We start from the raw sequence: 24,403 nt of genomic DNA on the forward strand, positions 1-24,403 counted from the left end.
ACTTCATGAATTGCATAGCTGATTTATGTTGGTTAGGATTGTGAGGGTCTGGACTGGCACCTAAACTCATTTTGATCTGGTTGCATTTTTGATGTAATCGCAATTTTATATAGTTTGAATATCTAAGGGCTTGTCTTATTGCCAAGGTATAGTATATCGTAATTAGAAATATGTATTCATACAGACCACAAAACAGGGTGCACTGCATTAAACACGTGGCAACTTAGAACGACATTGCAATGCACAGAAAGCAGTACAATTTTGCACAATGCAACACAGTCATCACTGAATTATGCATACAGAATTTCAAGTCTCACAGTGCTAACAACATCACAGTGCAGTCTGTAGAGCATTGTGCACTTCAGGTTGCACTGCATTTTTCCCCAAATGAATTCTCACCAAATATAGAAACAGCAGAGTCCTCGCTGTTCCAACACAAACAGAATTGCAACTGTGCAAAAGAAACAAAAACAACAAAAAAAACCAAAAAAAATTGCATTTCAAACAAAATTTACAAAAATCACTTAAATCTGTTGAATAAAATATGTAATCATTAAATAACGACATAAAGCTAATATTTTGACCATTAAAAGTCGCACAAATAATTTTGATTCAAAATGTAACTTTATGCACTCTTCACATTGTGTGCAAAACAATGAAGATGGGTACAGAGCCGAAGCTTAACCACTGCAAACCGTGCCAACCATAACCAAGTCCACCATAATCAAAACAGTTAGGGTGATGCCACACAGGAGTACATATTTCATTACATGCTGTGTTTAACCTTACACACTTCTCCTAAAACACACAAGAGGCTCATTATGTGTTTAATATTCACAGGCAGGTGAATAATTTTTATGCAACTCTGATAGTTGGGCGAGATGGATCACTCAATTATATGAACATCCGTCAGAGCAGAGGGCTCGCCGGCTCTGGAATGCCACCAGCTAAAGATTGATGGCTGGAAGACACCAATAGCTGCCGCTTCACCATCTCATCCAGGCACTGGGCCTGAACGCAGCATCTGAGTCTGCACAAGGCTGTTTTTCTCTCCATTTTTCCATCCTCTTTCTTTTTTCTTGGGAGCATTGTAGGTGAAGCGTCATTACCCCTCACTCCACTGAAGAGGGGTTCATTATGGGGTTAGTGCGTTGGCAAGACTATTGCTTGGATGATAAATGCAGTTGTTGAGGGCTTTGGAGGGAAAATCAGTTATGTGTTTTTTTTTTCCTTCCAGTCTACAAAAACATGTCCTGACTATACTTTGCTTGAGGGCAACTGAAGAACAATTAACACGAGCAGTGGGTGAAGCAGCCCAGTTAAAGCAAAGAGGGAATTCATGAAAAATAAGCAAATCACTGGAAATGTCAATCAGGAGCAATGAGGTAATTACAAAGAGTGGTGTGTGATTGCAAGGGCAATAACAAAGAAAAGCAGTTTAGAGTCAAGGTCTAAAATCAGACCTTGAAGGATGAAGGAATGGACAAATAAACCACGGGTCTGTCCTTCAAAATCTTTCTCAGAAACTAAAACCAAATAAGAGGTGAGGTTAGAAGAATGAATTAATCCAATCTCTCCCATATTGCCCGTGTTTCAGTTTGAGAAATAATTGCTATTTCACATTCATTTTTCAAAGCGCAATATAAACATGCACACAAAGATTATAAAACCTGACATTAACAAAAAAAAAAATAGCCATAATTTTAAAAAAGTTACAAGACTTCTGAAAAAGGGGACATTACTTTGTTGTCCCCAAAGTAGTTTAATTTACTACTGAGGTACAAAACTGGACCTATTTAGTCTGCTCCATAATACAATAGAACTAGACACATTGTCTTGATCTATTGTATATATCTAGTTAATATAGATGACAAATACATTGAGGCCAATATTTAAGACTTATAGACATAGATTGGAATGGAAATCATTCCATCATAAAGTTTCTGTCTATTTATTTAATTTAAAGAAAAGTTTCTTTGAAGTTGAATTTACAGAAATGTTAGTCTTACATCTGAACTTATTGAAACCCCAAGTTGTATGCAACTCCTAGTTTGAAACAAAAAAAGGCAAAAAAAAGATCATTAATTAGGATCTTGAGCTTGTCACCTGCATCCAAACAGCTTAATGATACCCAAACGATACTCATGATTAAAACTCCTGTGAAGTCAAAGCGGCAGGGGAACGCTTCATTTCCACTTTGACAATCAACAACAGTAATTTTACATAATTTACTCCTGGTCTACTGTAAGCAAAAGGGATTGTATGACCTTGTGGTTTCATAAGTGGTTATGATCCGTCATATTTCATAGGGATTACTGAAAACAATAGGCATGACCAACAGACACAGATATATGGGTGAAACAAAGTGTTTTTAAAACAATATTAAGAGATTTAAACATTTTTATGACTAATCTCGTTAGTCACAATCATTCAAAAGAAAGAAAAAACTATTTCGCAATAGTTCAAGTACAAGGGAATGAAATGTTCTTTTTATAGGGAGTGACAAAATAGTAACGATAGACAAGTGAGGTGTTGTCTTTAATAAAATAAAAAATATTTTTCATTGCTTCTACAACAAAGAAGAATACATATCATACTAGCTAAATCCCACAGCTTAATAGCACACTTCATATTGACCTCACTAGTTTTCAGCCCATTTGAAAGTCCATAAACAGTTTTTTTGGTCAGACTTTTTTTCCCCTTAATCCATCCAGAAATGTGATCCTAATGTGGAACTACACAAGAGCCAAAAACATACAAAGAAAGCTCGTCTCTGTTCGCTTTTTGGACACAGTGCCGAGGAAAGGCCCCTCCTGGCACTCCACCACCATGTCACTAAATGTCAGATGGCCATCACAGCTGATTGGGATCAGTGCTTGAGTGAGGAAGTGGAACCCAGAGCCAAATAAGGCATGGACGCGAACCGCCACTCCAACGAGTCTGTTTGCTATTACACAAGTCTCTCATTATATCCGTTTGGAAGACATTCTGTACACAGCTGACATGAATATTAAATAAATATTCTTTTCTATACTAACACATTTGAAAGGAACTGATTGACAAATCCAACTTATACTGCTGTTGTAGCTTTGTAATAAGAAGAATCCAAATAAATAGTTTTGATGGTTTCTACACTTGTTTTAGACAGCACATATTCACAGGAGGAAAAGAATATATATCAATCTTAGTTTTTCAAGTAGGAATGAAATAACCATTCCAGCAATTTATTCAGAAACTCACCTCAATTTCTACAACAGTCAGACCACAAAAGCTTGTTCCTGTCCAAAAGTTCTCATGACAACAGATGTAATGCATTAATCACCCACTTCCTAGCTTTCCTTCCAACACAATGTCTGCCTTCTGCAAAACAATCGAACTCACAGACCATTCAGGCTGTAAAATGCTCTAATAACAGGAGTTGATGTGGAAGCATTGCAATTCACAGATGAACCATGAGGAATTCTGTGGTAAAAGTGGCCCATACCAAGGAGGAAGTGGTGAGGGTTGTTGGATAGAGATATGAGCAGCTTTTACAACACTGCAAAGTTAGTGGTGGGTTTGTGGTTATAGAAAAGAAGAAGCAGAGAAAATTATGGCAGCAAATCATTTCTTTTATTCAGTTAAAACAAAGGGGTGGCTGACCTGTTCCAGTAGCTCCAGAACTGCTCATTGAGATATGTTCGATGGCTGTGATCGTCTCCAAAAGATGCTTTGCTCTCAATCCAATGTATGATGTGACCTTCTACAGCTTTTCAAATAAAAACAGATTAGATTGTCAAATAAATGTTGATTCGTAAAAGAATCCAAAAGTAAAAAATAAAATAGGCGCGAGATGTTAAGCTACAATTGCAGGAAAAATCTTTATTTCAGTAATTCATCTATTCATTTAAAACCTAAATGAATAAGTGTAATGAATGAATATTCAGTCTGCTGTAAATACAATAAAGGGAAATTCACCTTTTAATTAAAAAAACAAATCAAGAATTTGTGTGTAAAGTGCACAAGCATTAATTTGAATAAGCATGACTTTGACCAAATAAAAACATGAAATTCGCAAACCAGTTTTTGTAATACTAACCTACAGGAACCTCTAAGATGATATCTGGTGTTTTGTCGTAGCCCATAGTTCTCAGCTGGTTTTCATCTACAACAAATAAAATGAAACATTTTCATAATATAGAAAATATATTTGAAATATATTTTCTATTCACTAACCCTACCTTAATTTCTACTATAAGTATGTTTCCAAACCATGTTTATGAAAATATCCCAAACCATTCTAACTAATATACTTGTAAAATTCCTATAATAAAAGTAACGGAAAACACTATAGCAGAGGACAAGAAGTTCAGTAAACCAATTATCGGGTTATGTCACATATTTGCAGTGTTCGCAGTAAAACATGTCATGTTTAATTACAAACCTTTCCCTTCAGGTTGCAGTTTGGCTTTTCTCTAGAAAATATACTGCAGGAGGACGACTTTGACATTACACCCTCCGTAAGCTTGACCCCTGACTGTGCAAGCCGCAGCCATTGTCCTTGACTTCTGGTGTGCTTTGGTCATTATATCTACAACACCTGATTTCTCCATTAAATCTCAGGCTGACCAGGTCATTCAGTTCCAAGGGCCTGCCTCTTTGTCTCCAGCCAAGCTCAACTAATGGGGCATGGAAAGGAATTGAGGAGAGATGGAGGGTGGAAGCGAGGAGGTAGCATCATCAGCCAAGGGTGAAGGAAGATAGTCGAGAGAGGTCAGTAAGGGCTGCCAGAGGCCTGTGGTACAGAGGGGCACCCTGAATGCAGTGCTGCAGTTGTAAACGTGTGTGTGTGTGTGTGTCACAGGATTGGAACCTCTACTCACACACACTGAGCTGTTGATATTCTCATGTGGATGTGATCAACTTTTTACATCAGCTTTGATTAAAATTAATGGGCCATCGCTGCTGTTGGGGAGCTTATTTCCAATCCATTTATCAGATGGGGGGTGAGGGTGTTTCGCTGGCCCCCATGCCCCTCGAACTCTGTGTTAGAACAGTCCTCTGTGCTGCCCTGGAGAAAGGTCAGCTTTCCACGTCCAAATAAATGATATGGTATCAATGACGGAGGGAATGACTTATATTTCATCATTTATCTGACCTTGGAGTGATGGGAGGGAGAGTTGAAAATTCCACTCTACATTTTATAACTACTTATAAAATACAGTGAGGGTAAGACAGTTGTGTCAACATTCATCAACCCCTCTGCAAAGAAATTACTTCTTTATGGTAAGATGTTTGTTTGACCCTCTTGTGCTAAGAGAGATTTAAAAATAATTTCCAAACATGTCAGTTCCTGGATAAAGCACACCTTAAAGAAAGATTAAGGTAATATTCAACTTACTAAGAGCAAATTTGGGATCAAAACAACAACAAAATGCTTTCTGCAAGAAAACAAAAATGATGAGCTACAACTTACTTGTCTACACATAAAATAATGGCAAAACTGTGGCAGTCAAATCGATGACAAAAACATTTTCTGTTTAAATTGAACTATACTGTAGTAGTGAACCAATGGCTTTCTGGATTTGTATTTACCAGCCACCTAACATGACAACTAATTGTGTAAAAATCAAGAACATTTTGATATAGGTTATACCATAAACTACATTACAGTGTTTACCCAAAGACAAGAACTGAAAAACTAAAGTTAAAAATGTGATCAGAAGTTGGAAAACTGACTCACCCAGGAAAGAAAGGTTTCTCTCCATCAGCTTGTCACGGAGTAGCACCTCGTGCTCCTGGCCGACAGCGCTGAGAACAGTGTCAAGGATTTCAACGTAGAGCAACAAAAGCATTTTTACTTAAATATAAAAAAAAATAAAAGAAGTTAGATCTGATAACTTCATTCCTCAAACAAATCAGCCTATAATTTTATGATACTAAATAAGTTTGCTGATTTAAGACAGAGTTACACATTTCTAGCTCATCAGCATTTTGTCAAATTAAGCCGTGTTTATAAAGGCAAGCTCCAGTTGTTGACTTCAGTTTCTCCTCAAGTCAACACCACTGATGGTCATACTGATCTGAATAAAAGAAGAGTATTGGTCAGGTACAGTTTGTGTTGCATTGCAATGATTGTTGTCTTTTAAATGTACTTAATAAGATTAGTTATTTTCAGAAAGACAGAAAGATACTTTATTCACTTTCCATGTTCTATTTAGTACCGAAGAGAATAGCAAAAAATGCTGAACGCAAACTTACCAAATTAGACTTTTTGTGTATTTCTTTGTGTTATGTTGCAAGAAATTTATTTCACCATCATAATGAAAAAAAAAAAAACACAAAGTAATACGACAAGGTAAAAAAAATGTCTTCACTAAGCAGTTATAAAGCTGGTAAGAAAAATGCAAAGTGAAAGCCACTTCCAACCAGGACAACAAAGACCATCAGCAGGGTTTCAGGTGAATTAAATGTGTTTTCTCAAGAAAACTTGGTAGTGCTTTCCTTTAATGCACAAAACAAAACAAATGTTATTTTGAGAAAATATAGAGTGTATCGATCACTGCATGTCCTCTGTAAATTTTTGCAGAACCTACTTTAAATAATGCATTTCTAAATAAATGCCATTTTGAATTAAAATGAGCAACGGTTTGTGCCACAGAGCAAAATCTTGTGTTTAGCCTAATGCCACATATGAATAGTTATTATTTAGAAGGACAAAGGCATTTTCTAATAGGATTACACTTTAATAGCAAAAAAGAGGTTATGCACACATGCATAAAAGAATTCTTCCTCTCATGGTTATGTATAGCTAGCGTTCCTTGAATGCGTACAACTGTGGGGCGTTGATTATGAACTACGCGTCAGAGTAGCAGATTTTGAGCTGACAATGAGAGGACTACCACAGAATGGTAAAAAGAGGGGGAGGAAGAGGAGGTGGGCGGCGCGGGACAGGCTTGACTGGCTGTGAACAGAACAACCGAGCACCACTGCACTCAAGAAAGCCTGGAGAGAGACAACAACACATGCATACACATTTACAATCATTCAAATAAGTCTCCTCCCCCAGGAAATATTTGGTGTGCTACCCAGCTGGTTCCCCACAAAAAATCTGGACTCTCTCTCGCTAGGGGCAAAGTCAGCGTCCTGCTATTTGGCACAGGTGTTTACAGTGTTGCCAAGGACAGCAAAAAAATATTCAGAATTTATATCTTTACATAGGTATTTTTTTTTTTGCATCAGAGAATATTCAGTCTCCTCTCCTGAATTCACATGAAGATGCATTTATATCAACCTATCCACTCCTCTTAGTCTTCCCTCTATTGCCTTCGAGCCCTCGGATTGGTGAGAGTAGGATAGCAGACAGGATGAAACGCTTCACTCTGCGAAGCAGAACTTTTATGTCAAGTGAAGCCAGACACATCTCATCCCTTTTCAATAGCTCCTCGTCAATTTCAAGCTTAAAATTTTATGGGATAGGATACTGTTTGATGCAGTCTACCAGCGGTCCATAACAGCAGTCATTTATTGTGCACTGAAAAAGAGGGGGAAAATATTACGGCACACCAAAAGAAAGAAAAAAAAAGTGCTGGTATAAGGGAAGTAAGGAAAGCCCATACAGTGCTGAGAAGAGAGGGAAAATAAAATAAAGTAGATGCTGGCAGATTGGCACATATGACCGCTGGCTGCCAAGTGACTTCATCAGAAAACATCAACAATTGATGGCATGTGTCAGGCAGGTGCAGAAGTATCCTTTAAAACCTCCTGGTTTATGAGCGAAGTGTTGGTTAAATAATGGGGCAACAAACATATACTGTATGTACTTAATTTAAAGATTACAAATATGTATTCTTTAAATTAAGATGGGTAAAACTAATTTATTAAAATTTGTTGGAGAAATGTACAATCCTTACTTGGTAGATGTTATTTGCAAGAATGTGGTCCTGAATTAGTGACGGCTCCTTCAGCATGCTGTTTAAAACAGTTTTGGAAGCTGAAATCAAGATGAGAAGGATAATTAGGAGAAAATAAACATAACTCTTCATTAGAGATGCAGCAAAGAATTGGTCGGAGATCTAAATCTCACAATTTCCTTAGGTCATATCTCAGAAATCAACACTTTTTTTTTGTTGTCAAAAACAGATTTTTTCAGTGGAGCTGCGTGATGTAGTGGTTGTGCAGAGGTCCCATTTACAAAGGCCACCGTTTCATGACCTCGTCGTGCATGGTTCAACTTTTGACATTCCTGTCTTTTCACCATGAATAACAAGGCCAGCAGTGCCAAAGAAAATTCAAAACTACCACCATTTTCAATCTATTAACACATGCATCAACTAAATGTACTCTGATGTATTTTTTGATCTATCTTAAATTGTGATTATTTTTAAAATCCTTCATTTGCCAAGGACTACGAACTATGCCCAAGGGATCTACAGGACATTTGTCATCTTATAAATTAAAAAAAAACACAAAACAGACAAAAAAAAAACACAAAATCTGACAAAATTGGTTAGAAAACTTTAAATCTGTATCAGCAAAGAAAAAATGATTTTTGCATCTTTATCCAATCTATTGCATCACAAAATACACTTGCAAAAAAAAAAGAAAAAGAAAACTCTCATTGTTGCCTTAAATAGAGAAAAGAAAAAGTCTATATTCCATCACACTGTGCAAATACAGACTGCAAAAGCAGCCTGAACACAGTGTATACAGTTCGTGTCGTATATCTCCCCTTGTCTATTAGAAAGCTCATGCAGATTTTCCGTAGATAAATGTTTCAGTCCACAGCACAGCCGCTTCATGTAGTTTATCTTTGTTATGAACGTGCAGTATTCTGCATCTTTCATCCCATTCTTGCTTGACTAACATTATAAATCAGGAAAAGAGAACATGCTGGATTGACTTGGTGCTAGAAGCAAACGCTAAAAATTCCTTAAATCACTTCTTAAAAAGATTTGAATTAAATGGATTGTATCATTGTGTGACGAAACGGCTGAGGCGTGCCATTTCAGTGATATATCTATGGAGGAATCTGACAGATGTGCAGTATTGCAGACAATGTGATGGGATGTTTCTATTCACATTTCAGGCATGGATGGTGTAGGCACCAATACGGTAGAGATTCTCCGGATCCGCCGGAGAAATGAAAACACCATAAATGCGCTTAAAATGTTATGGTAAAAAAGAAGTAAATTATATAATTATTTAGTGTGCTAAAAAAATAAATAAAAAATGGTACATAACTAACCAATGTCAAGTCATTTTTGCCATCAGTTTTTACGACAAATGAACAGGGGGTCATAGCAAGTCATTTTTTGTAAACTGCTATCCAAATGGTGTCACTATATTTTTTTTAAGTAAATCTCAACTTTTATTATGATCCCTACATATAAAGGCGATTGCTTTAAGCTTGACAGCTTGTACCTATGTTTGAGACTCTTATTTTGAAGTCAAACAGGAAATCAATCTAACATCAACTAAAGATTTTGCTGCTAGCTGGCTGTGAGCATTTGGCAATGAAGAAGCCTCAACCACTTTTGACTCATTTCTATGGCGTCATATATGCCATACAAATCATTTCTAAGCAGAGTGACGATACCAAGACTGGCCAACTGTTACCTACTAACAAGGCTACAGTCGCCATCTGTTTCATAGTTTCCAGTTTAATAGGCCATTTAGTTGTTTTATTGAGTCTGAATTTAATTTAGTCCTCTCTACTTTAAAATCTGACAATACATTTGATAGTATAAAATCAAATACTTAATAGTATTTGACTAATCATCGTATTTGACTAATCAAATACTATTAAAGTATTTGATTGACCAAATACCTTAATAGTAAGACACAAAAAATACCCAGTATATGACAGAGCTGCACAATGAGGATTTTTTTTTTATTTATGTTGTGCCACTTGTTGTGATTACAACAAAAGCGATGATAAAAACTAATTTGAAATTCCAAATTATTGGCAAAACAAATCCATCACTACTTACACTAAAACAACAAAACAAAATAAAAACATTATCGATCATCAAAAAGTCTACTTCATGACACCATTTATGTTCAGTTGTGCAACTGTGCTGCTAAACAATGCACAGTAGCTACGCTCTATCATACTTTATTTTAACATTTATCTAAGTAATGAGGAAGTTTGATCAGGACAGGTAACAATCCCAGACTTACCATAAGTTTTTTGGGTGAGTTTGCAAACATATTCTATTGAAGTTAATTGTTATAGACACAGGATGATTAGTTCTTACAATATATTTCCCACTGTGATTATAAGTAATACGATAGCCATCTCTAATATAAGAGCATAACCATGGCTAGAATATTCTACACACATTACATATTCCTTGAAACTGTTAGATCTTGTAACCTCTGGGCTCCCCCAAAAAGTAGGTTCTTAATTTTACCTAAATTATTGCTAAAGCCTCATCTTGTTCTCATGAGTTCAAAACCGTGCATCGTTTTGACTGGTGAGCTGGGTGTATCGTTAGCACCCCCCACAGAGTGAACAAAGACAGATGTGATCCCTTCCTTCAAATAAAAAGTATGGAGGGAGGAATGAGAACAAAGCCTATTTAGCACATCTCTCTTCTGTTTCATCTGCGTCTTTGTCTCTACATTTTCCTGCCAAAGCTTTATTGTTTTTTTTTTCTTCCTATTGCAACCTGTTTTCTATCTCTTCCAGCCACAATGCTCCACCAACCCACCCCATAGCCCCACAGTCCCCTCTTAGAGCTGCAAGGCACAGGGGCTGTGCTTTATTTCGCTGCTCATTTTTCTCAGAGATTGGTACCTTCACACTCAGATCCATACCGCGCTCGTGTGCAGTGCAGGCCGTGGTGAAAAAAGAGGGTTATATTTTCCCCTTGAGTTAGGACACCTCTTGACAAATGATAATGGATAATCAATAACGTGGGAAATATGAGGCAGCAAACTTTATGAAGCTAGGAGACATATTACTCCCCAACAACACTGGTTTCCCTTAACAAAGTCACTACTCGACTGTGCCTAATAATCTGAAGGAAAATCAAAGGACCTGCAACCACATCAGCAATATTGGCAACTTATTCCACTTTAATGGCATTTTGATTGATTTTTTCCCCCCTCTTCCTAATGGTCGTTTTATAGATTTGACGCTGCTTCTGCAAAACAGTAGCATGTAATAAACCTCCCTGAAGGCAAACCTAGGCCATTACAGCTCTTGTCTTACCAGCACTCATAATTGGAGGTTGACCACCGCCACATTTTGGTCTCTCACATAACGCCTACACACGTCTACAACTAGACTTCTAGATCTCGTGTCTTTATAGCTCTTTGGTATTTTTCATTGATGACCACAATAAGTGATCCGTAACTCTTTTTTTTCTTTTTTTTTTTGAGCGACGGGGTTAAAAATAGCAATTAATAAGTGACCTTGGCGCTGACATTGTGGAATTTCAGCCAAGCATTGACCTGATGAAAATGGAAGGCCAGGCTGCTAATAAATCAGGATGCTTTTAAAATGAGTTTACCCTAATGCTCATTCATCACAGGCTGTAATGCCATTTGCAGGCCGGGGATTCGCTGCTGCGCACAAACACAGCAGTAAATAACAACAGGGCCCTTCGCATCCTTCGCATCGTTGCAGCCTCCGACATCAGCATACATTTATTAAAGACGCCCCCGCCTCGCACAGCGGCACACCTCCATGACACCCGGAGCTCCTCTCTACTACTATATATATACACACACACACACTCATTCCTTTTCAAACATGTGCATAAAAAATGTGCAGGAAAATAAGAAAAGGATAATCTCAGGAACACCAGGCACAGAGAACAAAGCCCTGCAGCACAACTTTGCACCTTGTAAACATTCACCAAATTTACTGTAATTGTCCCATGTTGGTATAAATTCTTACTAAGGCACGGTATCACACCGTCAACATCTGAGCAGGAAAAGAACAGAGGAGAGGAGAATAATAGATGTGAAATGCTACGCCTCCATTGGGATTTGCTAAAGAAAACAACCAGTGTAAACAAATCACAAGTCTGTTGTCATATGCAACTCCAAAGCAAGATAAGCCATACACTGCAAGGTAAGAGTCACACAACAATAATGTTAGATTTCACAGCCTACTTATGTGCAAACTTCTTTTCTGGAGAAAGTCATTATCTGGAAATCTAAAAATAAATAAATAATGAAACATAGGGAAACCTCATTAAATAGCAACATTTGTTGAGGGAGGACCCTGATAAACAGTAACGGATGGCAGTTCTTATTGCCCTCGACACTGATGAGCTCCTCTGGAAGTTTGTTTATTAATTAAAAAACCCACTTCTTTCCGTCGGGCGGGGTGGGTGGGGGGCAGCTACCCATGTTCGTTATATTCCCCCCTCTCCCCCCTTCCAGCCCCCTCCAAGCACAACCCACTGAGCTGTGGAGGGGCGCTCGTTCATCAAACTTCATGGAGCAAGGGGAGAGACAGGTTCTGATAATGTGCGCCGCTGAAGCTGATTTTCCATGATGAATCTCGGAGCATATAAATTGGCTAATATCTGAAAACATTTACAGATACTAGAGGAATTGACTACTTGTGGGACATGATGGATGAGGCTCTCCAACGCTGGCCGACAGCTCTGCAAATCTCTGCGGCTGCCTAAAGCCCTCATTTGATTTTCCAATTTACTCCTTTTAAATTTATCCTCCTGCACTGAAAAAAACCCTGAAGATTGGAAGGAGCATGAGAGTCAGAGATGCGCAGGAAGGAGGAAAAAAAACATGCTTTTTATTTTTTTTTAACTGGTGGTGTGTGGGTGTTAGATGATAATATGAGGTAGTATTCTCCTGTACAGGAGGAACCCAGTCCCTGAAGAGGTTACTGGGGCAGAACTGATCTCCTTCCACCTGATTCTGCTTGATAGCAGGGAGATGAAACTTTACTTTTCAATGTATGTGTGTGCACGCGTGTGCAGTTGTAGTAATATTAGACCTAGGGAGGCTGTGAAAAGAAGAGAGGCTTCCCAGGTCAGGCCATTAGACTGTGGCAAAGGCTGACTGGAGCTCCTATACTGAAAAGGAGTAATTAGTATACTTGTCAAGTGAAGTGCCATGGTGCTGCTTACCTCCCTCGCTCACACACGAGCGCATCCACACAGAGTTGCATTTGTGCCGACCGCTTCCCATTCTCACTAATGAAGAGCCCTTGCTCTCATTATTTGAAAAAAGGCTGCAATTACACAAACACCAGCTCCCCACAGCGGAGGAGTGCGAGAGAGAAGAAAGGAGAGGTGCACTCGAAGAACAATAACAATCATGGTGAACGCTAAGAGATTTTTACTGGATAAAGCGGGAGTGCAATATTCAGTACTCGGTGTGTTTTTATCAGCAAAACACTGGAGCCATTATGAATTCTGTCAAGGAACTAAAAAGATCATGGCAGACACTAACATTCTCACAGTGTTAACATCAAACACGGGACATTTATAATGCTGCGTACAAGGCTTCTGTAAAGGAATGTGACAATAAATCTTAAAGGCAGCCGAATCACATAGTTACAAAACATGGAGTAGCAATCTAATCTGGAACTGGGCCTTGGGAAAATGGAAAAGGTCAAATAGCTCGCAAAATTGCCTCCTCAAAAAAAAGAAAAAAAAAGTCTAAATCCAAAGGCACATCAGCTCCTGTCAAAAAAGGAATAGAAAGAAAGATGGAAAGATAGCAGGAGGGAAAAAAGGAGAGCATGAGCTCCCCCAGTTTGTCTACTGGTGACTTAAGGGTTTCTACAAATGCAGAAATACAATGTCAATAATGTGGTTGATGGGGTATTTCTGTTACACAAAACAAAGTAAGCTGAGACAAGATATAAAGATCATAATGTTGAAAAGATTTTCTGTCATCATTCTGCTTAATGGTTTACTTGTTATATTCATATACCTAAATATATTATTAAAATTGTACCACAATATATCCTGATATTTATTACTATGACAACACAACTGATGATAAAAATATTAAAATGCATTCTTTCTGGCCAAAAACACTATCAGTTCACACAGTGTAAACCCTCATAAATATTGCTCTGAAAGTTATTAATGTACGCTATGCTTCTTCACAACATACATTTGGTAGTGCTACTGTTCGTTTAAGCCATACACAAAAATGACAATGTTTGATGATATTGTGGAGTATAAATCTGTCATTTGTTTGTGTCTCATAGAACTGATGATAAAAATAGCAGAAGTAACAACACAGAACATTTTATGGGTTATTCAAATGTCAAAGTTGTCACCGGATGATGAGTTATGACCTACATTTTTGGTTAACCATTAATTATAGACTACAGTCTACCCATAGAGCCAATATTATTTCCTTTAGTTAAGATTTTTACTTCACATTGTTCAATTGATTCTAACATGATACAAATGTAGTATTAAAAATTATTTAAAATGGCAATAAAAACATAGATTTTAAATAAAACATTGCGTATTTTGCTCACTTTGAACTGAACTATGATGCTCTGCACATTTTTAACCTGTTAAACTATAAACACAATCAAATTATTTTAATTCCCAAAATCAGAATGAAATAATGTCGCAATCATTGCTGATCTAATTTACTTTAAAGAATTAAATAAAGTTGAAGCTCCATCAATTTATTCCCCAAATGTTTTGCATAAAAACAACCCAACCCCAAGAGGAGTTTTCACCCATTCACTAAGATTTTCTCGACTGAGTGCACATGACCTTTCTTAGCCCAGGTGTCCAGTCCATTTTCATGAGCCAAAAACATTATAGATGCTGATATTATATTCAATACACAATAAATCTGTTTTGAATATATTGATTCAGTCACAAGCGCCATCAGATAGACTTTCATTCTGCTTGACTGATGCCCTTTCCGATATTTAAGCTGCGAGGAGAAGGAGAGGCAGATTGTTGGTGGTGTCATCATGTTGAGGTGTGGTGGCATCTGCAGCTACTAGGCAAGAGGGAAAGGAGGGGGTGCGGCAGCAGCCAGCAAGCAAAAACAAAACAAGGACGGTACAGAAAACAATTTAAAACTCTCTATTGATCCACTGCTGGTGATTGTACATATATTCTATAGTCCCAGAGGTCCCATTCCTGTTTCTCTTAAATGCAAGAGAAAAGAGTAAGGGAATAAAAACAACAACGGTGCTAGGCAAAGGCAAGCCACTCACCCAGTCGGGGGTAATGTCCCTTATATAGAAGTATATTGATCTTTGCAGTGAGCCTGCCTGCCCTCCCTGCAGACTTCCACTAAAACGCAACAAACACAAACATATGCACGGTGAAATGCAGTCTGGGACTGGAGGGGGCATGACAGATATGCCTGCCAATAGCACTGAACCAACCTGTTAGCTAATCGCCAGCAAAGACAATTATCCTTGCATTGTTTCATGGTGGAAACACATTACTGGGGCCTAATATACTCAGAGGGAAATTCAACGATTTGGCCGCAGCCTATGTGGGAAGCAATTCATGTGGAAAGGCCGAGTGGGTCAAAGGGAGACTGCAGTGAAACTCAGTCAAAACAGAACCCCCTCCTGTACAGACACTGGGTTAAAGAAGGCAACTGGGAAAAGGACGACATGAAAATATAAACTTTACCAAATCGTCCATATCTACGTTCTAAGCAATAATAACAGATGACAAAGTATGAAGCATAAACAAATTAAAAAGTATATACTGTTTGACAACCATCTAGTCCTGCAAGAGGTGCTCATTTATAACCTGCAGAAAGTGAGTTTTACATTTCTTCATATTCCAACCACAAACTTTTACAGTGTGTATTGGGACTTTATGTGATAAACCAACATAAATGTTTATAATTGTCAAGTAAAAAAAGAAAAGGGTACATTGTTTTCAACATCTTTAACAGATTTAAAACGTATGGCATGCATTTGTATTCAAGTCAACACAACAAGCATTAATGACAACGGCAGCAGAAAGTCTTTTGAAATATGTAGTAGTTTTGCATACTCTTTCCATTTTTGAGTACTGCTTAAGCAACGCTCCACATAATGTTCACATCATGGGATTTCGCTCTGTAGATTAACACAATAAACCTCTCTACCCAATTAAATTAAGCTACAAACTCCACACTAATTTATTTTTAGGTAACAACTGAAGGGAAATTTGATTGTGCTACATTTTATTTAGATGTATTAAAACTTGTTAGATTTTTACAGATTTTATTGAATATTATTCATTCCCCCCCATTACAAAAAACAAAACTCCAAATAAAATTTCTGTAAGTTGCAGTTATTCCAAAAGACAGGTTTGGTTACTTTTGCTAAACATTGTATGTCTATAAATAAACTACCATCCAAGATGTTTTATAAGCTCCATCATCCTCAGCAATTAAAGTATGCTTTTACAATATGGAGATGGACTGATGCAGAATGCTATTATGTGCGGTGACTAGCTCTCCTGGATGAATGCCCTGTTCTACAAGCTGCTCAGACTGGTATTTTGACAGGCAGTGGATAACATCGGGTCCAAAGCAATCACATCTTTGACTTTGACAAATGGCTGTGCTGCGGTGAAGTTGAAAATAACACACATCCAGTTTAATCTCTTTCTTGATTTAAATTGGAAGCACGTCTTTTTTTGACATCATGCAATTCTCTCAAAAGTATTGACTGCCCAGCTGACAAATGCAGCTAGTTGACGGAAAAACTGAAACAATAAGAAACTATATCGACATCATCTTTTAAGTTACTAAAAAAAAGGAGAACAGGAAAAAGGTTTCATTTTTATTAGAGAAAAGCAGCAAAAACTACTATCAAGGAGATGAACAAACTTTACATCTTTATACACATTTCTGGAAATTCTCTTCCACAAGTTCAACAAAAACATTCGCTTCTGGAGTTCTGCTCTCCTGTGGTGCTCCATCAGCACTGGCGGGCAACAGTTTGCTTTTTCAGTCACAGTTTTCTTTAACTCAATTTCCTAGGCGCACAGCAGTAGATCCAGAAAAAGGAAAGAGACAGTCCAGAATAAAAGGATGCAATAGGACAGTGGTTCCCAAAGTGGGTGCCATTGCAGGGGGGCGCGGGAAGCAGCATGGATGAATGAAGAAAAAAAAAACACGTTTACACAAAAAGTGTTTCACTGTAAAGATGGTTTGTAGTGTGTTTTGTTGCAACCTGAAGTGTGAAATAAACTTCAGTGGAGTTTGAAAACAAAATATGTGTATAGGTTTATGTCTGCTTGAACGATGTGTTTGCCCAGTTGATTTTTTTTTTTCTTTTTGGGGGGGGGGGGGATTTTATTGTAATCCATAGAGGGCCCAGAAGAAAATCTTTGGGAACCACTGCAATAGGAGGTTAAGGTGAACGGAGAAATAATTCAGAAGTGTTAAAAATAACACAGATGAGGCGAGGAAGTATTAATCCACCTGGCAGTGGGAAGCAGAGTGATTCTCCAAAGACTTAACTGCCATTCATGTGCCCTGGGACACGGCCACCACTAAATGTTGTCCATCTCTTATTAGAGTTGGACAGACTGAATATACGGCTGATAGACTGCACCTCTGATTTAAATGAAGAGAGGTTCAACAGACAAAGTCCTACAATCAAGACTAGACAGAAGATTGCTGGAGTGACAAATGGGAAAAGTGTTACTCACGCATTTCGCCGTCCATGTCCTTAAGGAACCGATCCAGGATAATACGAGCCATAAGAGCAGGAGACAGATCCACCTTTGGACAAATTGCACAGCAAGAAAAAAAATGGAAAAGAATTAGTTTATGGTCTCAAAGTTGAGTTATTACTATTTTAAAATAAAGGCAAAAAGCATCTCATCATACACCTTCAACTTGTTCTCATTTTACCAAATTACATATACAAACGTTAAGTGTTTTATATTGGAATTTTCTATGGACAGCCCAACACAAAGTTGAGAGAAAACAACGGTTTTTATTTTAAATAAAAACCTTAAAAATGTGGCGTGAATTTGGATTTGATGTAGGTCTTCACCAGCTTTGCACATCTAGACATTGACATTTTTGCCCATTCCTAACAAAAATAGTTTATGTTCCCATGTCTACCAGTTTCAAGTCATGTCACTGATTACAAATGATTTATTAATCAAGACTTGGGGCAAGTCTAAAACATGTTTATGCTTTGACCCAAATCAATACCAAGTTTTTTCATAATGTCGTTTGTGCATCATTGTTCTCCAACAAACCTCTAAGGCCTTCCCAGTACAGATGGATTGATACTGAAATTAGGTTACACAGAAATTAACTTCATTTAGTTGTTAGATGACTTCTGAAGGTCATTTGTGTTGGTATATCACACACAACCCAAATAAAAAAAACTGAAATTTGTCACAACATAAAAACGTTAAGGTGGTATGAATACTTTTGCGAGCCACTTTGAAGAAACTGTTAAACCTCAATGAAGATCTGGTTTATGTGAAAAACATCAAAGTCACACACATTCTGAAGTGCAAGGTTTTTTCAAAGAGGTTAAAAATTTCAGCGCTGAACTGACACCAGCTGTCTGTGTTTTAGTGATGTCATACATTATAATGACCTTAATGGCTCTAAATTGTATTATTGTATTGCTAACCTGTGACCTAACTTTTGACAATCCCCTTGCAATCTGGTTTTTGAAACCCTTGCTTTGCAATAACCTTTCGAAAAAGAACAGCAGCTTGACTGTTAGACAGCCGAGGCAGCTGCCTGAATCGCCTTAGCCTCTGTCAAAGACACATTCCCAGTCTCTCATCTTGTAAAGAAAAAGGCGCACATGCTACATCCAGGCAAGAAAAACAACAGAGAGCTTTAATCATAGAATGATCACCGAGGCAAAACAGCAGCAACTAATAGGACACACCTCAGGGACAATGCGAATTGAGTCCCTAATAGGAAGAATAAAACCTATGGCTCTAGCACTCTTTGAACATGAAGGCACCTTATAGGTGAGTGGTGTTTTGGTTTGAGTGATGAGAAGCCCTGACAGGTAGGAGAACACTAATGATTGATGCTGAAGGTCTCTACCAGACCATATTTTTATCTGCACACTGCATTCCACCAAATTTCAAACATTATCATTGCAGTGATCGGTTCGCAACAAAGAAGCCTGTTGTTAAGGCAAACTTAATTAGACAAATATAGTTGAATGAATGAATAAAACAACACATATATATGAAATAGAGATGTTGGCTTCCCTTAAGCTGCAGTTGACCTTTATTTAAAACATTGTATAGAGTACATACGAGTATGAACACATTCAGTCTCCCCAGTGTGGAGGGAATTAAAACACTGCTTGGAGACCAGCTTGTTATAAAGCAACATTCTTACAGCCACTGAACATTTTTCCTCTTGTTAGCATAATTGGAGACCAAAAGTGAATTTGCACTCAGCTTGCTGCAGTGAACAGAGTGTTTCATCTTTTCTCAGTTGCATTATGATAATGCTAGCGGCAGAAATCCTTCTGTCTAAACAATGTCTTTATACCCACTATGGCATTTGTTAACATTTCCATAATATTGCAAGAAGATAGGAGCTTGTAAAAATTCCTAACATGTCTGTTATAATTAGGGTGTGGCTTTGCGTCTTTATTAGGTCCCCTGATAATTTTATTGCCTCTGTGTTTGCCACCCTAAAATGCAGTAGCCCTTTTTCAGTTCTCATGTTATTTTGATCATCTTCATCTCTGCTTTGCTTCTCACCAGCCTTTCTTCCTTTTAACGTTTATTGGCCTCCTGTCCCCTCACACCGTTGGATAACAAGAAAGTTGCAGATTCTAGGAAACTGACACATGAAAAATGGCAGCATTACTTCTGCCGGTTCAGCCTGAATAAGTGCCACCTGATTAGTTCAGGTACTTGCATCTCCTTAATTTTCATATTAATCACAAGTCCATCTCCATTCTCAAGCCAGTATTCTCCAGTTTAGGAGTTTAACATGTGAATAAGATTAACAGAACTCAAGAATCCAGCAAACAAAATAATGATAGTTAAATAATACTCTCATCATTTATTAAAAAAAGCTAATGGCTGTCACATAAAGTGCTCCACGACTGCACCTGTACTAGAGCCTACGTGTAACATTTGCATAAAGAACCCCATAAAACTTGAAAAACAGTGAGTTAAGATTCCCTTATTCATAGACTCTCTTCTGGGGACAAAATACCCATAAATAGCTTTCATCTCAGTTAATCTTTTTCCTCTTTTGAAGATATATTATCTCATAAAGACATGAAACTACATCAATTAGCAGTCTGGGAGGGTATGAGTGCTTGGTTTAAATGTTAAGTAGCATATTAAAATGACAGTTAAATGGTTCATAGACTGCTATCTATGTGCTTTCCAGGAAAAAAAAATAATATTTCAATTAAGAAGAAAGAGACTAATAGCTGTTAACTTTCAGGGCTCTGATTTTAAAAAAAGAAACCTCTATGTTGGAAGAGCTAATAACATTAAGTTATAAATTTAAATGATAAAATTAATTATATAATTTATTTCAATACAAAAAAGAGAAGACGGAAAAAGCAAATGCACATTTAATTTAGGCAAGTGCTTTTATGAGTTTCTCATATTCTGGCCCTATTAAAATTCCGTAAAAGACCATTTAAAAATAACCTTGTATAACATAAAGTGGCTGCTTTAATCAAAGACACAAAGCCAACAGTTATTCATAGTGAAACAAAACGTAACAACTTAACAAAGAATTAACAAACACTAAATTTAAAAGTTTTTTGGTGCTTATTGTGCAGAATATCATACCTTTCTGCTGCCCTGCTATCTTTAAAATTATACCCATTAGAAATTAGCTTCCAGAAATGTGGTTGTCCCCATTTTCTACCAAATACTTAAATTTGAAAATTAAAAGACAGGAAAATAGCTTTCTTCAAGCCAGCTGGAAGAAAGTGTGTAGCAAAATGTGTACAAGCGGCAATGCTGTGATCAAAATGTTAGCATTTTAAGCTACAAAATCTTTAAAACATTGGTACACATTGATACAATGATAAATGTAAGAATTAAAAATTAAAAATGCATAAAGTGTTTAATTCTTCTTCTTCTTTAGTAACACATTGACCAAAATCTGCAACTGTTGCAACAACCTTAATCCTTTTCCCAACAACACTCCAGTGCAGAAATATAGAATAAAAGGCTACTTAGAAAACTAATCTCTCCTAAGGGACAAAGTAAAAAAATAAATTATATAGCCCAAGTAAAAGCCTATCCCACATCTATCATACAAATAACTAACAATACTCTGAGCTTCTAAAGTAAACAACTACATGATAAAGGGAGGAATGAACCGCTGACCCTTTTCCTCACCTGTCCGCACTTTGTGGCACCTCTGTGTGAACTGCAATTTGGAAAATTACAAAATAAAACAAAAAACTATTTTTACATCTGCCTAATGGAGCTTGAAGCTAATTACATTAGATAATTGGTAATGGAGAGAACCATTTTCCCAATTTTGATAATGACTAACAGACAAGGGAGAAAATCTAAAAACTGAATCAAAGACATCTTTATCCATTCATACGAAGAGTATTAACTGAGTTTGAGTAAATAAGTTAAACTAAGTGTTGTTACCTCATTTGCCAACTCCAGCAGGACAGGAGCAGTGGGGCGAACCTTGGTTTCATTCAGATACCTTCATTATAACAAAAGGACAATAGCAGTGGTTAAAAAAGGGGGGAAAAAACACAGCTCACAAAGAAAGACAGCAGGGTAGAGGGGGCTAGATCAGGCTAGCCAAGACATGCTAATGTCCCTGATGACATTGCCCTGGGTGGCATATGGCAGGCTCAGTGCGGTTAAAACAGCACTGCTTGGAGGGCTTCAAATTTCCTTCAAGCCAGACAAGCATTTGATAGTTAGTTAACCCCTGCCGCCCAGAAAGCCTTTTTTCCCTCGCCAGCTAAAACAGAAACTCCCCTCAGATCTCGCCAAGATCATCTCTGAGGTTTGCTCCTGTAAGTGGATTAGAAGTGCATTATCCAGGCTTATTTTCTCCAGAACAATGGCTTAATAAGCTAGATAAAAGGCTAATTGCAATATGCAAAGAGGCTTTTCCTGTTGCAGACTTTTTTGTTGTTTTTTCAATTTAGCCACATTCATTGAATTACACATAATCATCCCATCATAAGCCTGCGTAAGGCAAATGTCTAATGTTTTTTCTCTGTTCTTAATATGACAGTGAAAACAGAGCTGTGGCTTAGCAGGTGCAAGTAAAGGCAGGGAATGGATTCAGAGTAGCAATTTGTTTGGTTGGCTCATGATCCTGCATGTAACTTTGGCCAGATCCTTTCTCAGTCATAGAATGTCTGGATAAAGATAAACCCACAATTAGGAGAGAGAGAAAAAATAAAGTAATCGCAAACAGCAGAAACAAAAATAGGAAAGGAAGGCTTCGAATCAACTGAAATGTGTAAAATAATACCTTTGGTAGTATCTCTCCATAACATCTGGCACATGATGTCTTGACATTGTTCTTTTAGTTCGTTTCTGCCACGATAGAAATAAGTCCAAGTTAATGTATGGGGCAATGGGACAACTTACCCATCAGCAACCAATTTATTTAATATTTGCATGTCAAGAACTACTCAGCACCTATGGTTTTGCACCAGCTTTTTGATTTTTTTTCCACTGGTGGATAAATTATCTTTGGTATTAAGCTCCAGTTTTTTTTTCCAACTATTTTTTTTAATTGGAAGGTCTCCTTACCATTCTCCTCATCTTTAGTCATCGTTGAGTCCACATATTCTCTAGCTTGGTAATGTGAGGACTTTGGCTGGGCCACTAACATTACCTATAGTGTGAAGACTCATATGTACTTTCTCTACTATCTCATATCTTGATCAAATTAAAATATTACTTTAAACCTAAATCTGCCAGGAATATAATATTTGGTTTTAAATGTAGTTAAGTATTTCTGACTAATTGTGGAGATAAATAGTCCACAATTCTCAAGTCCATGCTAATTAAAAATTATATTAGTTTCTGAATATTATCTGTCAATCCATGCAATTTGGCGCTGGTCTAATTTGGTCCTGTTGACAATTTATCAAACTGACTGTTGTTGGTAGACCACAGCATAAAATAAGTAGACAATAGAAAATTACATAAAATCTGAAGTTGTCACAGCAGCTTTGAAATATTCCTGCCTTTCAAATTGATGCAATGTCCTGTGGCAGATGGTTTCATTTCTATCCTAGCTATAAAAGTCACATACAAAATGGAGAAGGGATGAAATGACCAGATCTTTAATAATACATATTATCATTATTATTGGTAGTAGACATAATTCAACCCAACCAAAGCACCCCCACGTTAAGCCATACTCTTGCACTCTCTTCTGTGGGAGCAGTAATTTAATTTCAATAGGTTTACTGGGGGTCAAGGTGTGCCAAAGCAGTCTTGTTCAAACCTACGCCCTCCCTCCTCCTCTACCTGCTTCTCCAGAACCTTGTATTTATTTCCTCCTTTTCGATCAATCCCTGACATTATACACATACCGCACTCTGACATTTTCATGCAATTCAATTGCCTTCCTTTGCGGAGAGGCACGAGGACAGGGGATAAAAGAGGAAGAGCATTGGTTAAAAACAACTTATTTAAAAGCTACCACACACACGAAAAAAAAAATGTAATTCCACAGAGACGGGCAATGTGACTGACACCTGTCAGTGGGATGATAAATGACTCCATTTTCTGCCTGTGCTGCCTTCTGCCACTGGCGGCAGTGGCCATTTATCATCATCCGCTGTCAGCCGTGGAAAGCAGCAGTGACAGTGCGAGTCAGCAAACATTTAGCACACACAGCCGCACTACACAGGGAAATTATTATTGTCAGAATAATAATGGTTTAGCATAATTTATTACAGGTCCACCAAATAAGCAGGGGCTAGATGTTATTAGACAGATGGATGGGAAGGTTTGGCAGACATCCACCGAGGCTCAGGCAGGAAAAGGACCTCAACGTGAACGTGAAGTAGGAGAGGACAGAGGTGTGTGTGTGTATGTGTGTGTGTGTGTTGGGGGAATAAATGGGGTAGTGAGTGAGGGGAGGGGGGGTCTTCCAAACCAATCAGAAAGCTGGCAGTTCAATTACAAAGAAATAAAGGGACATTCATCATTCAATTAGGCACCTGTCAGGGCTCACAAAGGAAGAAAACTTCTAACCTGGTACTCCAGGGAGAAGATGCTCAGAAGAGTGGACTGCGAGTGACTGGAACAAATAAAAGAAGGACAAAGTTAATTACCAGAGTGCATTGCACAGAGACAAAGGGAGAGGGGAGCTTCAAAGCTGGGGCCAGCTGCCCTGTAATCTAAAAGAACATGAAAACAAGTGTGGCAAAGTTGTTCCAGATGAACACCTCTGACAAAGAGTTCCTGCCATCATGACGTGGGGAGAGCTTGTGTGTGGTGTGAGAGATGAGAGACAC

The 24,403-nt window shown here is 37.7% G+C and overlaps 1 protein-coding gene across 3 annotated transcripts in view; it reads right to left on the reverse strand.

Moving 5' to 3' along the window:
- Nucleotides 1-24,403, reverse strand: part of c19h15orf41 (chromosome 19 C15orf41 homolog) — a 65,501-nt gene that overhangs the window by 28,209 nt on the left and 12,889 nt on the right. For all 3 annotated transcript variants that reach the window (XM_023352185.1, XM_023352186.1, XM_014468525.2), the window contains exons 3-11: nucleotides 24,141-24,186; nucleotides 22,399-22,463; nucleotides 21,549-21,609; nucleotides 17,619-17,691; nucleotides 7,893-7,972; nucleotides 7,464-7,513; nucleotides 5,723-5,790; nucleotides 4,079-4,144; nucleotides 3,643-3,748 (exon numbers count right to left, since the gene is read on the reverse strand). In XM_023352185.1, coding sequence (XP_023207953.1) covers nucleotides 3,643-3,748; nucleotides 4,079-4,144; nucleotides 5,723-5,790; nucleotides 7,464-7,513; nucleotides 7,893-7,972; nucleotides 17,619-17,691; nucleotides 21,549-21,609; nucleotides 22,399-22,463; nucleotides 24,141-24,186 — 615 coding nt within the window. The remainder of the gene's footprint in view (nucleotides 1-3,642; nucleotides 3,749-4,078; nucleotides 4,145-5,722; nucleotides 5,791-7,463; nucleotides 7,514-7,892; nucleotides 7,973-17,618; nucleotides 17,692-21,548; nucleotides 21,610-22,398; nucleotides 22,464-24,140; nucleotides 24,187-24,403) is intronic.

Source organism: Xiphophorus maculatus, chromosome 19 (assembly GCF_002775205.1).
Source record: "Xiphophorus maculatus strain JP 163 A chromosome 19, X_maculatus-5.0-male, whole genome shotgun sequence".
NCBI classification, from domain to species: Eukaryota; Metazoa; Chordata; class Actinopteri; order Cyprinodontiformes; family Poeciliidae; genus Xiphophorus; species Xiphophorus maculatus.